This window comes from Rhinichthys klamathensis, unplaced genomic scaffold (assembly GCF_029890125.1).
Source record: "Rhinichthys klamathensis goyatoka isolate OS25496 unplaced genomic scaffold, OSU_Roscu_1.1 h1tg000040l_1, whole genome shotgun sequence".
Taxonomy (NCBI): domain Eukaryota; kingdom Metazoa; phylum Chordata; class Actinopteri; order Cypriniformes; family Leuciscidae; genus Rhinichthys; species Rhinichthys klamathensis.
Window position 1 is genome coordinate 15,223,904 of NW_026606587.1, and position 18,794 is coordinate 15,242,697.

The 18,794-nt window shown below is 39.0% G+C and overlaps 1 protein-coding gene across 1 annotated transcript in view; it reads left to right on the forward strand.

The window, feature by feature from the left end:
- Positions 1–18,794, forward strand: part of cfap74 (cilia and flagella associated protein 74) — a 75,136-nt gene that overhangs the window by 42,156 nt on the left and 14,186 nt on the right. The window contains exons 23-32 of the mRNA XM_056246934.1: positions 4,877–5,050; positions 5,724–5,857; positions 10,789–11,008; positions 12,274–12,390; positions 12,478–12,584; positions 13,392–13,511; positions 14,181–14,284; positions 15,111–15,166; positions 15,782–15,901; positions 18,050–18,202. Of these exons, the coding sequence (XP_056102909.1) occupies positions 4,877–5,050; positions 5,724–5,857; positions 10,789–11,008; positions 12,274–12,390; positions 12,478–12,584; positions 13,392–13,511; positions 14,181–14,284; positions 15,111–15,166; positions 15,782–15,901; positions 18,050–18,202 (1,305 nt within the window). The remainder of the gene's footprint in view (positions 1–4,876; positions 5,051–5,723; positions 5,858–10,788; positions 11,009–12,273; positions 12,391–12,477; positions 12,585–13,391; positions 13,512–14,180; positions 14,285–15,110; positions 15,167–15,781; positions 15,902–18,049; positions 18,203–18,794) is intronic.

An 18,794-nucleotide genomic window follows, 5' to 3' on the forward strand; every position in this document is an offset into this window, starting at 1 on the left:
TCATCTGAAATTGACTATTCCCTAAATATACACCCAAGACTTTCAGCCCCTCCCTACCCCATTTCAAACCACCAGGAAGCTGCGGAGATCTTTTACCTATCCACGGTCCAATAATGAAACCCTCACTTTTTCCCCAGTTTAATCTAGCCGAGGATACCTTCTCGTATTGCTCAATGTTCTTAATTAAAACTGTAACATCATCCTGGCCTGTAATAAAAACAGTAACGTCATCAGCATAAGCCGAAACAGACACCATAGAACTGATGTCTCCATTCGGAATTAAGACTCCATTGAGCTTTCTCCTTAACTTGCACAACAGAGGTTCAATGACAAGGCTATATAACTGTCCTGAAAGTGGACAGCCTTGCCTAATTCCTCTAGAAACAGGTATTGGGGCACTTAAACCACCACCAGCCTTTACAAGAACAAATGCATTGGAGTACAACAACTGAATATATGAAATAAATGTATCACCAAAGCCAAAATGCTGTAAAACATTATAGAGATACCCATGGTCAACTCTATCAAATGCTTTCTCCTGATCTAGAGAAAGAACACCAATTTCATAATTATTGAGCTGACCTATTTCAATAACATCACGTAATAATGATATATTGTCCATTATAGATCTTTCAGGAATGCAGTATGTCTGATCCTTCTGCACCAATAAACCAAGATAACACTTTAATCTATTAGCCAAACATTTTGAGAATATTTTGTAGTCAACACACAACAATGACACTGGTCTCCAATTTTTTAGAAGTCCCAGATCTCCTTTTTTTGGAAGTAGTGAAAGAACTGCCCGACTACAACTTATGGGAAGTATCTTACTTTGACAGCATTCAGACAGTACCTCATAAAAGTCTTCTCCTAAAACACTCCAAAAACGTTGATAGAATTCAGCAGACAATCCATCAATTCCTGGGGATCTACCAGTGGACAATTGCTGCATTGCCTCTGTAAGCTCTTGAAAAGTAATGTTATCATCCAGAGTCTTTTTGTGCTCACTCTCAATCTTTGGTAGATCACCAAGTAGATCCTCAGCACTTTCCTGGTTACAGTTTTCAGAAGCATATAATTGTGAATAGAAATCTGCAGACATTTTCCTTATTTCCACAGGATCTGTTGTTATAGAACCATCATGACGACGAAGATGATACATTTGCTTCTGTGTTGTACTTTTCTTTTCAAGATTGAAAAAAAATGTGCTAGGGGTGTCCATGTCTTTAATAGAGCAAAATCTTGCCCTTATTAGCGCTGTCTTTACTTGTTCTTGAAGAAAAGTTCCAAGTTCTTTATTTTTCCTTCGTAGAGCATCATCATGCACAAGTTCATTATTATTAAAAATTTCTTGCTCTAAAAGTTCAATGTCTCTTTGTAATCTTTTCACAGTTTCCTTCACCACTGATCCAATATGAGATGAATAATTCTGACAAAAAATCCTTATGTTAACTTTTCCGACATCCCACCACTGACTGAGATTCTCAAACGAATCTTTCTTCATTTTCCAGTTCTTCCAGAAAAAAATAAATGAATCACAAAAATTAATGTCTTGTAGCAATTTAGCATTAAAATGCCAGTAATAACTAGGTTTTGACATATTTTTTAAATTGAAATCAAAAATAACCATGTGATGGTCTGAAAAACCATTAGGCAAAATAGAAGCATTCGTCACCCTATTATTCCATTCTTTACCCAAATAAAATCTATCTAATCGTGCACCACTGACTCTATTATCATTTACTTTAAGCCAGGTATATTGTCTATATCTTTTATTAATCATTCTCCACACATCTACTAATTCAAATTCATTCAATACTTTTACCAACATCATACTTGATTGAGTATGTGGCTCTTCACCATTTCGATCAATTGTAAAGTCTGTGGTGCAATTCCAATCTCCTCCCACAACAATACACACATTACTATCAATTGTCCTAATTAACCTTGTCATTTTCATAAAAAAATCCAACCTTTCAGTCCCATTATTTGATGCATAAACATTCATTAACACAAATACCATTCCCCCAACCTCAATCTTAGTTAACAACAGTCTACCTTTTATGACCTCATCCACAGCTAAAATATTAACATTAATATTTTTAGAAAATAAAATAGCAACCCCTGCACTGTTATTTGTCCCATGACTTAAAGTGAGCTTCCCTTCCCACCACATGTTCCATTCATTCTCATTATCAGTATCAGTATGGGTTTCTTGTAAAAAAGCTACATCAACCCGGTTAATTTTAATAAACTCTGAAACCATTGCCAATTTTGTCCTAGCTCTACCTCCATTTATATTCAAGGAGCCCACCCTTAACAGCCCCATAAGAAAAAGGAAATAAAAGAGACAGGACAGGTATAAATGTGACATACAAAGTTTAGAAATCACCATGTGCAACTTCTTCATTTGACTTTTTTCAAAGCATTCATTTTATCTTTCCTTAACCTTGTTATCATTTTTTTCAGACGAAATCTCTTTTTTTTATCTAAGCCTTCATAACTGACAGTTTTCTGCAGGGACAACACTGACCCAATGAATTTATCTGTGTCTGGAAAAAAATCCGTAACTTCCACTACTTTTCCAAATGTTGCATCCAAAAAGTTGTTAATTTCCTGCAATGTGTATGTATCCTCCAAAGCTTGAGAACCTATCTCAGAAATATCAGAGACTGACTCATCATCTCTCATCTCCTTATCCTCAGACATTTCAACGCATCCAGATGTCCCTGCCACTTCTTCATCCACAGTTCCATGAACTTCTACCTTTTTCTCACTAGACTCATTGCCACCATCCTCATCATCATCAACAACAACATCAGTTTGTTTATCACTATGAGCTTGCGCGTCACTCGTCTCTCCAGCATGAGACTGTTTAGCAGTCTCAGATCCTTTTGCTACATCGACGGCATCACTAGGCCCTGCAGTCTCCTCACCGTTCTGAGCTTTATGTGGACACGCCATCCTTTTATGGCCCACATCCCCACACTCAAAACACTTCATGCTTCCAGAGTTTGCATACACCATGTACGCCTTTCCTTCATGCCATACTCTGAAAGAAATATCTAATTCTGGCTCATTCAAAAACATGAACACCTGCCTCCTAAAAGACATGACATGCTTTAATGCTGCATTTTTACAGCGAAGTGGAACCATTTTAAGTGCGCTAGCAAACTTCCCATAACGAACTAATCCCCGCTCAATCTCGTCATTATTAATGAATGGAGGCACGTTTGATATTGTTACGCGTGTCGTCGGCGTAACCAGCGGTGAAACATTAATAAAATCACCACTTACCACAATTCCGTTGATAACGAGACGATTAGCTACCTCTTCCTCCTTTACAAAAATCACAACGGCCTTGTTCATCCTCGAAGCCGAAGAAATGTTTTCAAACCCGATCTGCTCTCCAACCGCGACTAGCACTTCTTCCACCTCCACACCTGGCGCGGGAACACACCTGACTCCATTACGCAGAGACACAAGTGGCGGTGGCTCTCCCGCGTTCGGGAACGACGCCATCCCAACACCGTCCCGAAAAAAAAAAAAAAAAAAAAAAAAAAAAAACTTTAATCAACTTAACCTAATTTCAAAATCAACTGTTATACCCCAAATTTTAAGAATGAAAAATAAGGAAAAAAAAAAAAAAAAAAAGTCAAAAACAGTCACCCTCTCCCCTGACGAATCCCCCACACACACCCAAACGCTCCCAGCGTGCACCGGAAGTGGAGAGAGAGAGAGAGAGAGAGAGAGAGAGAGAGAGAGAGAGAGAGAGATAGTCAGAGAGAGAGAGAGAGAGAGAGAGAGAGAGAGAGAGAGAGAGAGAGAGTCAGGGAGAGAGAGTCAGGGAGAGAGAGAGAGAGAGAGAGAGAGAGAGAGAGAGAGAGAGAGAGAGAGAGAGAGAGAGAGAGAGAGAGAGAGAGAGAGAGAGAGAGAGAGAGAGAGAGAGAGAGAGAGAGAGTCAGGGAGAGAGAGTCAGGGAGAGAGAGTCAGGGAGAGAGAGAGAGAGAGAGAGAGTCAGGGAGAGAGAGAGAGAGAGAGAGAGAGAGAGAGAGAGAGAGAGAGAGAGAGAGAGAGAGAGAGAGAGAGAGAGAGTCAGGGAGAGAGAGAGCAGGCAGAAGGTCAGAAACTGGGACTCAGTCCAGACTGGTGACCTGTATGGAAGGTTAGGGACTGATTCCCGGTAACCAGAGTGAGATATGTGAAGAGACACTAGTGATGTTCACAGAATCCCACTTTAGTTTCCGGCTGATGACGCAAGTACACACACTCCTTGCTCTGCACCGAATGAGCCAATGAGCGTGTCAAACCGGTTCATTCATCAAAAAAAAAATTTGTTGAGAACAAAAGCACAATATATAGAAAGAAATGCACACAAGAAACAGGTGTGAACAATTCATAGGTTTCAGTCAGGTCAGAGGCCGAGAACAGGCCGTATGTATAAGAGCTCAGAGTAAAACTTTAGTCTTAAATGTGTCAAAATTTGAAGAATGATGTAATCTGACTGTGATTCAGAAAGGTTCACCTAAGTGACTAGGTCTCACTTTGTAACAAATCCTTAACAAATCCGGGTCACTGAAGCCCTAAAATTTTACTTACAGTTTTTTTTTTTTTTGTCCAGAAAGCTTATTTCATTTCATTTTGATTCTTTTTTTTTTTTTACCTTTACATTACTAGATTTTATCAATACATAATTAATAAATAATAATTTAAGCACATTCTTCACATTCTTTCAACTTAAGTTTAAAATAACTCACAATTTCATGCATAACCCTTTTAATTCAGCTTAAAATATGTCACATGGAAATGCAAGCTTGATGTTTAGAATGGCGACTGACAGGAGTCATTGAGTTGCATTGATGAGTGTGTTCCCCAGGTGAAGCCTGTGCTGTTCACGGCTCATGCTGTGGTCACCAGCTCAGACCTGCGGTTCGAGCGCACCGAGCTGGAGTTCGGACACTGCTCCGTCCACGAGTCCACACACACTTCAGTGCGTCTCACTAACTGCTCCCTGCTGCCCCAGGAGTTCGGCTTTGTGGGTATTCCCAAGGTGAGCACAGTATCCAGCGCACGGTTTTCATCACGTCAATGAGCTCATTGTTTCTGCATTCAATTATTACATTGTTCATTTTGTATATGTACATTTCTGAAAGACATAACTTAGACAGTTCCCTCTGATAACAGATCACTCTGAACTGTAATGTGGATTTTCCATGCATTTTCTGTAAAGAAATGATGTGTATTGTGAAAAGCGCTATACAAATAAATGTGAATTGCGAACACTTCACAAAACTCACGCCAGAGAGATGTCACATGACCTCTTTTGGTTCAGTACATCCGCATTAAACTCTGCAACAGCACTGAACCATATTCAAAACAATACAAACACACAGCTGAGAGTGTTTTACCCAACCAACAAAAACACGCGTTTAGGATTTTGCTAACAGTTAGTGTGTATTTGATGTTTGATTTGTACCAATATTAGATTAATTAAAATGATTCATGCAAAACACATTTTTAATCAGAAATGAGTTTTGTGCTAAATCTGGTCTCACATTCAGAGAAAATGTGTAGAAATAATTTAAACTCAGAGTTTAGTGGAAAAACAGTTCCAGTGTTACTGCATTACTGAGAGAGAAAAGGAAACAAATGTATTATGAGATCCAGAGGCCTTGAAGATATAAACATACATGTACACAATATATCTTTTTCTGTCTCTCTAGTTTATTGATGTCCAGCCTAATGACGGTTTTGGCACTTTGCTGCCGTCTCAAAGCATGGACATTCACTTGATCTTCAGCGCGTCAAAGGCAGGAGAACACAACTTCACACTCACCTGCAAAACCAGCATTAACAGGTGAGAAGATGAGCAGTTTAGCGGAGGACTCAATCATTTAAGATGCAGCATTATTTTTCATTAAGAATATTCAGACATTAAACAATGTCACATTTAACACGTGCAAATGTCTATAAAGAGCACAAAAGCTCGCAGGAGGATATGTGATTCAGTTAAATGAGAGCACATGAAATAAACAGCAGTTTACCTGTCCAGTGCTGACTGTGCCAGAACACAAGGCTTTAACTCATACGGCTCCATCTAGTGGCCAGCAGTGCAAAATAAGAGTTCTGGGCACTATATGCTTCCTCTATAATATTTATATACAAAATCTGGAGTTTTCTATTAGTTTCAATGGCAGTTGCTCAATTGAAACAGGGCCCGTGGAAGTGCGTAATTTGAAATATTTGCGCATGGACAGTCAGTCACCTGTGAGCCATAAGTGTCATGTGACTAATTACTCTAAAAAAGTAGCAAGAAAGTGGCATCTTGATCGCTGATTGGCCTTCACTAGTGACTATCTTCTGATATCAATGAAATATCACTCTGTTTCATTCCATTCAAGTCCCCCTGTGGGGAAAATCCAGTTTTTAATGTTGTTTATTGTAACAAAGGTATGTTGTTAATGTTATAAACAATCCTTTCCCCCTGACTGGAAAAGCACGGTGTTACCCAGTGACATCCACTGACATCCGTCAGTTTTCTGTTGTTCTGCTTGCATGCGGATTTGTTTATTTAGTAGTTATTCTTTACCAATGAATTCCTATGGGTTTCAGCGGTGACATGTCCGTGTCGCAATATTATTCAAATTGCCTTCAAATTACATGACAATCGCAAAGTTTTTTATTTGCTTTTTTATACCATCTGTCTTCATCAAAAGACTGGGTGATTAATGAAGTAGGCTATTATCTAGTGTAATATTTAGGGGAGCAGCATTCTGACGAGAAAATGTCATCCAAGTGTCGCACATGCAATGTTATCAGCTTAAGCTTGAAGCAAAAACATGACCCCGGCACTTCCCATAATGAAATAAAGACTTTTGAAAGTTTTGTACATCAATCTGTCTTTATGTGATATAGCTCAACGTGAAAACTGTTTTAATGATAAGTCGACTGCTTTTCTGACGCAGTTCGAGTCCCGCGACTCTTTATTTACAAGTAATGAAATCACTTATTTTTCATCTTTACAATAATACCAGCATCACGTAGTGAAGTGCTTAATTGAAGTGGATGTAAGTTATTTCACAGGCTTTCGGAATAGACGAATGGCTCGTCTGTTTATTCGGCATTCACTACTTTAATAACTGCCCAAACTTAAGATCAGGGGTTTTAAAAACTTATTAGAGGTGCAGAAAGCCTCACAGAAACTTTTTGTCATTGCACCAAGCACAAATCAATCGTAATCATTACAAAGAGTACAGATCAAGCGCCTAACAAGGTCTACCCACGGCATTACCGGATGTGACGTTTTTGTGGGCGTTCTCAGTAATGCCAACCAAGTCTATGGGAAGGAGGAGGCGGGAACCGGCGAACTTTCAAACAAACTTTAATAATCATAAAATAAACAAACAACAAAACTAAGGCTGCGTCCCAATTCGCCTACTTATACTACGCCCTAAACATATGTACTCTTTTTGTGAAGAAAAAGTACATACTTTTGAGTGTGTAGCAGAAGAGTAGGCAAGCTTTGGGACACACTACTTCGTCATCTTTAAAGGACAGATCTGTCACGTGTATCCTGTCACCGTAAACTGCCCTGTCAATCATCCTGTCACCGTAAACTGCCCTGTCAATCATCCTGTCACCGTAAACTGCCCTGTCAATCATCCTGTCACCGTAAACTGCCCTGTCAATCATCATGTCACCGTACACTGCCCTGTCAATCATCCTGTCACCGTAAACTGCCCTGTTAATCATCCTGTCACCGTAAACTGCCCTGTCAATCATCATGTCACCGTAAACTGCCCTGTCAATCATCCTGTCACCGTAAACTGCCCTGTCAATCATCCTGTCACCGTAAACTGCCCTGTCAATCATCCTGTCACCGTAAACTGCCCTGTTAATCATCCTGTCACCGTAAACTGCCCTGTCAATCATCCTGTCACCGTAAACTGCCCTGTTAATCATCCTGTCACCGTAAACTGCCCTGTCAATCATCCTGTCACCGTAAACTGCCCTGTCAATCATCCTGTCACCGTAAACTGCCCTGTCAATCATCCTGTCACAGTAAACTGCCCTGTCAATCATCCTGTCACCGTAAACTGCCCTGTCAATCATCATGTCACCGTAAACTGCCCTGTTAATCATCCTGTCACCGTAAACTGCCCTGTCAATCATCTTGTCACCGTAAAGCGCCCTGTCAATCATCATGTCACAGTAAACTGCCCTGTCAATCATCATGTCACCGTAAACTGCCCTGTCAATCATCATGTCACCGTAAACTGCCCTGTCAATCATCATGTCACCGTAAACTGCCCTGTCAATCATCCTGTCACCGTAAACTGCCCTGTCAATCATCATGTCACCGTAAACTGCCCTGTCAATCATCATGTCACCGTAAACTGCCCTGTCAATCATCATGTCACAGTAAACTGCCCTGTCAATCATCATGTCACAGTAAACTGCCCTGTCAATCATCATGTCACCGTAAACTGCCCTGTCAATCATCCTGTCACAGTAAACAGCCCTGTCAATCATCATGTCACAGTAAACTGCCCTGTCAATCATCCTGTCACAGTAAACAGCCCTGTCAATCATCATGTCACAGTAAACTGCCCTGTCAATCATCTCGTCACAGTTAAAATCCTCCATTCAATCTAATTGAATTTTCTACCGTTTCGGAGAGAAATGTTGTCGCACGTTCATCTGCCAGTTGTCGGTCTTTCATGCGGAGACTCTCCTCGTGTTTGCAATTTGAATGTAATGATGCATTTAAAAGTTAATGGCTAAACGTATCTTTGCAAAAGTTCACAATGCTGCTGCAGATGCAATATAATGTGGACAACATTGAATAAATACATTTTCGTCAGGTTAGATACTGATAATGAATCACTCAAACCCCTTTATCTAAACCTCTCTACATAACCGCCGGACTCGCGCGTCCTTCATGTCTGTAGTTTTTTAACACTTTTCACTCGTGTTTGTAGTTCTAACCGAATCCTCGTCCAGCGCGCGATGGGTTGTGGGCAATATCAGCCGTTAGAGTGCGCATCGATCTACACTTCGGATTCTGACCGGATATAGTAGACCATCCCGGTCTCTTTGGGACACTCATTTCAACATACTACGATTTGGGACGTACTAATTCTATTTTCGAATACTATTTAGGACGGATAGTATGCGAATTGGAACGCAGCAATAGCATAAATGTCCAGGCCTGGTCCTCTCTCGTCCTTCACTGTCGTCGCTCCTGCTTTTATGCTTCCGCTCCTCCGTGAGAGATACGAGACGCAGGTGTTGCTCATTATCAATCACGCCACCGGCCTCGCGCCGCTCTCTCACGGCCCTCGACCCCGCCCTGCTCGCCACATTTATATGTCTTTGTGGTGTTTTTAATATGCTTTAAGACAAACCATGTGTAAATTCATAAGTCGACAGCATTGCTGAGTATTTTCTCCTTAAAACTGCAGTGAACCAAAGACAGTCTCAAAAACACGGTTTGAAATCGCTGGTGTTTCTGACGTCACAAACGACCTTGTAACCAATCAGATCAACGTGTGCTCGTCAACCAGTGGATCTCTGAGCTGATGAGTGAGGGGAGGCGGGGCTCATTTGCATATTCATAGAACCGCGCATACTAAATGAGGCAAGGGTGTCGAGTTACATTCAAGATATTTTAAGGCATGAATACATTTTTTTAAGGAAGAACATTTTAAATATGTAATTTTTGGTGATCAAAGATGAGTTTTAAGGGATACAATTATTGACTACAGGGGACTACATTGTAAAGCCAAAACAATACCGTAAATTGTATGTTTATCTCTGTAAAGCTGCTTTGAAACAATCTCCATTGTTAAAAGCGCTATATAAATGAAGATGACTTGACTTGACTTGACTTTAAGAACCTCCAAAAAATCCTCTATAACATACTCTTGATTGTGTGTTGTTACTTTAAAGAGCTGTAAATGAGTGTCATCGTTTTTATACAACCGATCGCTAAACAAGAAGTTAATATTGAGGACAGTAACAGCAATTGACGGACAATACTTTAGGAAATTGAAGTTGTAAACATAATTCGATTTGCTTAGTGCAAGGAATCCTGAATTTCTTCTGCGAAAAAACTAAATCTATATATGAATTTGGAGAGAATGCTGGTCTGCATTTCGCACAGCAACTTAATGTAGATGTTTACTGTTTAATGAGGTCTTATTGTATATTTCTGTGGCCAGAAGCCGGGTCACATATATCTTTCCTGACACTATCAGCTGTTGCCAGGCCTGATACTGTTGAGAAAAATGTATTTTTAAAGCAGTCTCTTTTATTAAAGAGGACATATTATGCTCCATGTTCATCTTTCTATGCTTTCAGTGCTTCTGAACTCCTGAAACGCCTCCATTGTAGTCTTGAGTCTCCTCCGGGAACGAACACGTCACAATATTCCTCATTATAATAATTCATGCGCAGAATAAAGGGGCGGGGCCTGGTTGAGTGAGTTAGTAGTGTGTTAAGCTGCCGGTTATGGGAAGGGGCGGGACATTTCCCAAACACACTCGAAGCGCTCGACCAATCACAACACACTGCTCCAGCCGGCCAATCAGAGCACAGTGTGCTTTTCAGAAGGAGGGGCTTCATAGAGACAGGAAGTAAACAGAGCGTTACTGACAGACTGGGAAGAGAGGAGCCGCAACACTGAGGAATATGAGGAAAATAATCAACATTCAAGCAGGAAAACCCGTTCTAGTTGCTGATATTTTTCACTCTTCTAACTCGTATGCCTCTCTTTTCTTGACTCAGAGACTTTGTGTTGTCTTGTCACGCGACTGGCGTCCAGCCTTCTCTGAAACTCTCTCATAGTTTGGTTGAGTTTGGCGGGACGGCTCTGGGTGACCGGGCCACTGCAGTTCTGTATGTGGAGAACCGTATCAGCGCCGGGCCGAGGCTCTTCTCCTTCTCTGTTCCTGAAGATTCAGACATCTCCATCGCACCCTCTTCAGGACGTGTTCTGCCTGGACAGGTACGGCTAACCACTGAAACAATTCACAATCACTCACATTTTTCTGCTTTATTATCCTGTTTCATTACTACTTTTTTGCTTTTGTCCACATTCAGTTTCTTCATGCTTTTGATTCAATTAGGGGAGATCGGGGCTAGTTGTCACATTTTATTACATTGAATGTTTCTCATAATAGGTTTATTTTTGATAGTCAAATTATGTATAGACACATACCTTAATGTTTGGGCCACAAAAGGTGTTTTGAATATTTCTAGAAATATCAGTGGGGCATGTTGTCACACTATATAAAACAGAATAAATGATATGTAACACAAAACAATAAAACATTGTAAAATCATTATTGTAAAAAAAAATTTATTAGTGAACTGTAACGCTTACTTCTTGCCAAGAAACACATGTGCTCCTAAGTTGAAGTCCATTAAAATTCAATTAAATCCATTAATGTATCAAATAATGGGTTTTTCCTTAATAAATGAATACAAGGAGACATTTACAAGCAGATTGATTTCATTTATTAGAACACATGAAGTACACTAGGTTTTTAAATATTTCTGCTTCAAACTGTATTTAATAATTATGTAATTATTAATAGGTCGACTTAAAAATGTATTTATGTATGTAAATAAACTGTAATAAACAGATGATTGTGTCAATACTAGTAAAATCTAGTAATATATATATATATAAAATATCTGTTAAATATTGTCCTTAGTCTTTCTTCTCAGTGAAAGGAAAACAGATACAGTTGTATAACCAAATTAATAATAACCAGGAAAAAAAAATGTAATGCATAATATGAGACTTTTATTTATAAACAACCCTGAAATACATTGGGTCTCTTATTGTGAAATGTCTATGCTTTATGCTTTTTTTATTCAAACACATGCTCCTAAATACATTTTTACAGTTCAGACACATCTATTTTTAATTGTGACAACTTTATCTAACCTGAAATGTATGGAAAAATACCCAAGAACACAAGTTAACTTTATATATGGTGAATACAATGGTTTTCTTCTTAATGTGTGCCAGAGTGGTTTTATCATGTTCACTTGAATTGTAGTTTGGCAGATAAAGCATCTTAATTTACTAGATGTTTGAAACAACATGAAAATTAGCATTTGTGTAAATGGATAAGCATATGAAAAAGTCAATTTACACAAATTTGACTCAAATACTGAAATTCTGCCCTGAAGTGTTTGTGTGAAAGCAGTCTCAGGTCTCTCTCTCTCTGTGTGTGTGTGTGTGTGTGTGTGTCTCCACAGAGGTGTCTGATCCAGGTGACGTTCAGTCCAACACTGTCTGATGATGTCATCAAAGCAGAGGCTCTTCGCCGGAGGAACGAGTCCATCGACTGCCAACACACACAGCCTGACACCAAAGTAAGGTTCACACACATCACATCACTTCTCACACTCACAGCACTGCCAGCTTTTGTAACTTCCCTGCTGTCTTTCTTCATTTCACAGAACAAAATGGAAACTCAGTTGCATTTAGTAAAAGGTCAAGGCAGTAAAGTGTCGCCTGCAAACGGCAGTCCCTTCCACTCGCCGAGCCCAGCAGACCTTCAAACCGGGTAAAAACAGTCTGTGTTTATGACGTTTCCATCATTTCAGAGGGACAATTGAAAAATATAAGTAAGCAATAAGGTACGAGAGGCTGTCCTGTATGGTGAATAAGTCACGGCTGAAGGGCGTTGTTAGTCAACCGTGACTTCTTCACGATACAGCACTAGCCTCGAGTACCTTATTGCTTTTATAAAACGGTCACCACACTATACAAATATTAAAGGCAAAAAATAATGTATCAATGCAACTTTCACAAGGTAAAATCACTAAAAGCCTTCCTTCCGCTGGAAAAAATAATCCCTGACCGTGAACAGCAACAGAAGTTACATTATTTCTTCATTAGATGGCGGCGAAGACGGTCTTTATGAGTGAGTCAGTCAGTAGAGAAGACTTTTATATTGAAAGGACTGAAACTTGTGAACACCGAGAAGCAAGACGTGCAAATGACAAATGACTAGCGTGTGTGTCAGGGCACAGGAAACCCCTTAACTGTTAAAAGGACAAGATGTTACTGCGGAAATTCAAACAAATTTTTATTCAGAAAATAGGACTGATCTGTATCTACTGTATGCAGGTAGACTCACTTACTCAATCTATACCAATACTCTACTCTATAAGCTTTAATGAACAATATCAATGAGAACAAACATTTGTTTACGTTGCTAAGAGTAGTTGCTAGGGGTGTTGTGTAGTGAACCGTTGGGTGAAGCGGTCATAGCCGTGTTTAATCGTGAATAAAACACAGCTAGTGACCAATCAGAATTAAGGACTGGAACTAACCGTTTTATAATTATATTTATATCATTTGTTCACAGCTCTTTTGAATATTTGTCTGCGAAGGCCTCACTTCTGCGCTCTTTCACTGAGCGCCGCGTTCGCCATGTCATATCCTGCTTCACTTCTACACCAGACACATCAGAGGAGCCCAGATACAGGTGATGATGAGAGAACGAGACATAAAACTGTTGAAAATGTTTCCTTCAAAACATCATTCAAAGTTATTCAAGTTTAAGGTTCACCAGGGAACTCTGTGTTAACATGAACAACACTTCTACAGCATTGTATCCCTTAAAAGTCATCTTTGATCACCAAAATTACATATTTAAACTTTTTTTCCTTGAAAAATAATGTATTCATGCCTTAAAATATCTTGAATGTAACTCGACACCCTTGCCTCATTTAGTATGCGCGGTTCTATGAATATGCAGATGAGCCCCGCCTCCACTCACTCCCTCAGCTCAGAGATCCACTGGTTGACGATCACACGTTGATCTGATTGGTTACAAGGTCGTTTGTGACGTCAGAAACACCAGCGATTTCAAACCGTGTTTTTGAGACTGTCTTTGGTTTTTAAAGCTGGATTTTCACCACAGGGGGACTTTAATTTCAACATTTACTAATACATTATTAAAATCAAATTCTTAACATTAGTCAATGCATGTGAACTAACATGAACAAACAATGAACTGGATTTTTATTATCTAACATTAACAAAGATGAATAAATACTGTAACAAATGTATTGTTCATTGTTATTTCATGTTAGTTTATACATGAACTAATGTTAACTAATGAACCTTATTGTGAAGTGTCACTATTGTTCAGCCCACATGAGACGCTGTATCTGGAGTTACACTGTCCCGCTGTCAGACCGGCTCTGCTTCTCGTCTCGGACCGACACACACTCCACTTCAGTCAGGTGGCCGTCGGTGAGACACGTTTCACTATCAACTCAACTCTTAAAGGGATAGTTCACCCAAAAACTCTGTCAGTAATTCCTCTCCCTCATGTTGTTCAACCCCGTAAGACTTTCGTTCATCTTCGGGACACAAATTAAGATATTTCTGATTAAATCTGAGAGCTGGATCACTCCTCCATAGGCTTCTAAGGGATTGAAACTTGCCGGCCCAGAAAGTTAGTAAAGACATTGATAAAATAGTCCGAGTGACTACAGTGGCTCAACCTTAAGTTTATCAAGCGACGAGAATACTTTTTGTGCGCAAAAACAAACAAAAATAACGACTTTATTCAACTCTTCATTTCCTTCTCTGTGGGCCTCGAGTGAGTTCACGTAGTGTAACAGCGCAGCGCTTCTGTGTCGTACGTCACACGTAGGCTCACTATTGGCCGACGCTGGTCATGTGTGTGATGTGTGTGATGCTGGCCAATAGTGAGCCTACGTTCTGACGTAGCGCTGCGCTGTTACACTACGTGAACTCACTCTGAAGCCCACAGAGAAGAAGATGAATGAAAGTCTTACGTGGTTGGAACAACATGAGGGAGAGTAATTCTGACAGAGTTTACTTTTTTGGGTGAACTATCCCTTTAAGGTGATGATACACAGGGCAACTTTTTGCTTGGGCACTTTGCCATTGAAAATGGACAATTTCTATCTGGATAATTTAGATCAGCCATGGAACATGTGTCTCGCCTGGTTGCCCGTTGATGGCAACATTGCTCATAAAGTTGCCCGTGTATCATCACCTTTACTGCTGGCATTTGACCTGTTCACTTGTAATGGTTTCAACCCTGCAGGTCAGAAGGTGTTGAAAAAGGTGATAATCCAGAACATTTCCTCAGAGTTTGTGAAGGTATCTTTTTCAATCATTTCTTAATAATTTTATTATATAATGTGTGTTGTGTAACTTACACTACTGGTTTGGAATATATATATGTTTTATTTATTTTTTGTTATTTTGAAAGAAGTCTGTTCTGCTCACAGAGGATGCATTTATGTGATCAGAAATACTGTAAAAAATAGTGAAATATTATTAGAATTTAAAACAGCTGTTTTCTATGTGAATATATAGTAAAGTGTAATTTATTCCTGTGATCAAAGCTGAATGTTCAGCATCATTACTCCAGTCTTCAGTGTCACATGATCCTTCAGAAATCACTCTAATATGAGGATCTGATGCTCAAGAAACATTTCCATCAGTAACACACTAACCTACAAAAATTATTTTAAAAATGATAATTCAAACCAAGCTCAAATAACAGAGTTAATTAAAGCACTCATGTTAACTAAAATACAAGCATCACATTTCTGCTGTTAACGCATAGAATTCCAATGTAAGTATATTATAAAAAACTTAAATATAAACTCATTAAATATTTCTTTAATGTTGTTAATGGTAATATGAAGTTCTTGTGGTAGTCCAGTTATATGTTGTGTATGACATCAGCCTTATCCTGCTGACTTTCAGCTGACATCATCACTGCTGGATGTGAACGGGCCGTTTTCTGTGCTGAACGCCATGCGATCCATCGGTCCTGAGGACACACACACACTCCTGATCGCATTTACTCCCTCTGTGGCCAAGAAGGTGAGCGCCGCTGCCATACACACATCATAGCAAACAGTGTTTCATATTATTGTCAGTATCTGAACGTGCGACACCAGCTGATTGTAAAATAGATATAACTAAATGTAGATGCTCGATAGATGCTTTAATATTAAACAGTGTATTTATAGCTACAGAGAAATAGATTTAAATAGAGTGATTAAAGTGCTGCTATTTTTCTCCTACAACAGGTTTAAATGCATCCAAGGTCAAAAAACACTTTAATTTTCTCATAATCTCCACTGCAGCATCAGCTCTTTCCTCTCAGTGTCTGAAACGCTTCGATCAAGGATTCAGTCTCTCTAAGCCCCGCCTCTCTGAGAGCTGCTCTGCTCTGATTGGCCAGAAACCAAACGCTCATTATCATATCTGAATCTCAGCTCTTGATCACAGTGATACGAACAGTAACGATGGCGTGGGTTTCACCGTATCAATCTCATCAAAGTGGATTTGCTTTGTCAGCAGAAAACAGCGTCTTCTCGACACGAACAACACGAACCAAACTCTCCCAGTCTCAGATACACTAGTGTTTGAGGGCGGAGCTAAGAGACGCTGATCAGCCAATCAAGACCATAGGCGGGCATTATGCAAATTAGTTACAAACCTACACAGGTTCAGCAGGAACTGAGACTGGTGTTGCTGACGACTCGTTTCAGGCAGTTCAGACTTTATCGTTCAGTTTTGGAGAAAATAACTTGTAGTGCACTTTGATCTTGAAAACTCTGCAGACCTTTTACATTCATAAATAGATTTATTACACACAACATTACAGGTCGTATTCAAAAAAGCATAATAGAGCTCTTTAAAAGGCCAAACAAAGTAGTTTGGCTTTCGCAACGAAAAACACAGCGTCTCCACGACGTACAACAATAATAATAATACAGCGAGAATAAAAGTTACGCCTTCTTTCTTTGCGTGTACATTTGGCCGGTGTTATGAAACTCTGCACACACACACTGACGTAGAGATGTGGAGGAGTGTGTGAACTAAGCGTTTTAGAGCGGTGTGGTTGAGATTTAACTTTTATAAAGAATATCTCCTTAGCTTTGACACTTTGTAACTCTCAGATATTATACTTGCACTAACAGCTACATAACACACTAAAGAAATTAATTTACGCTTTTATATACATATAAACAACATTCACTCAAACATCTGTGCTTATCATACCTTAGATGTAAATGATGACCAAATTTTCATTTTTGGGTGAACTATCCCTTTCCCAAAAAAATCATAGTAACGCAAAACCATCTCTTGTTACTCATTATTCTCATTACTGTAATGCGTACTGTCTTTATTGTTGGTGAAATATGAGCCAGGCATTTTCTCGACAGGTTTGGTCAGATTCACTGCATTTATAGTCCAGTCATTTTAAAAATGGGGGTCAACCTTGAACAAATTGCAACAGAAGCAAACTCAACTGATTTTGTATCCTCAACATGTCCTGAGTAAGGGGAAAAAAACAGAAGAATCCCATTAGGGGAAAGTTTTGAAAAAGACCCAAATATTGTCTATTCATACGCCTATTCATTCTTTTTCTCACGTGAATAGGGTAAAAATTTTAGTCTTTAGATATCACCATGAAAATTACTGTGTTGATTACCTCAAGACAAACAAAAAATGTATTACAAGTTTTTTTTAATTGTTTGTTAACATGGGCAAACAGTGCATAATCTAATTACATATGTAACATTGGGTATAGCAGGTGAACATGTCTTGTTGAATCTTGTTGACATATAACAGTAAAATACTTAATGTTAAGGTCTGAATGGAACCCATTTAAGCTACCCATGAGCATTAATACAGGAAGAAGTACTTTAGAAACCAGCCTTTATTAATTATTATTAAAATTTAAATTAAAAAAAATTATTTCAAATTTTTACCCTAATTCACGTGAGAAAAATAATTAATAGGCGTATGAATAGGCTATATTTGGGTCTTTTTCGAAACTTTCCCCGAATGAGATTCTTTTTTTTTCCTTACTCAGGACATATTGAGGATACAAAATCAGTTGAGTTTGCTTCTGTTGCAATTTGTTCAACCTTTTTTCATAAAATGACTGGACTATTACCCAGTTCTGCCACTGAATCTGCTGGTATTCATCATGTGAAATATGTGTTGTGTTGTCAGTATTATGAGACTCTGGAGGTGAGCTGCAGTCAGATGACCCTGGAGATCTCTCTGTGTGCTGAAGCTGTCGACCCCGTCCTCTCCTGCTCACACGAAGGACACATCAACTTTGACTACGTTCCTGAGAACGAGAGCGCCTCGCAAGTGTTCAGGGTATCAACTCTACATTGCTCTCTGAAATTTGAATTCATAACATTAGCAGATGTTCTTCTCCAGTGTTTCTGCCTTGTTTTCCAGTACAAATTGTTAAATCAAGAGACATTTACTTGAGAAGCAAAATGACTTAAAGCTGAAAATCCAGCTTTTAATGTTGTTTATGTGTCTATGTGGTGTTTTTAATATGCTTTATGACAAACCATGTGTAAATTCATAAGTCGACAGCATTGCTGAGTATTTTCTGCTTAAAACTGCAGTGAACCAAAGACAGTCTCAAAAACACGGTTTGAAATCGCTGGTGTTTCTGACGTCACAAACGACCTTGTAACCAATCAGATCAACGTGTGAATTATCAAAAATGATCAATTTAGTAACAAGAAAACATATCTGCCAATGGAGTAAGAAAAATAAACTTAATCCAAAGGGAAAACGAAATAATTTTTCTGACCCCAGTGACTGATTCTTTTTCTTGTTTTAAGCAAAAACTCGCTTAATTTTCAGTATCTTAAATCATTCTGCTTCTTCAGTAAATGTATCTTGATTTAAGACATTTTAGATGCTTGGAATGAAAAATAAGACAAAAATACTA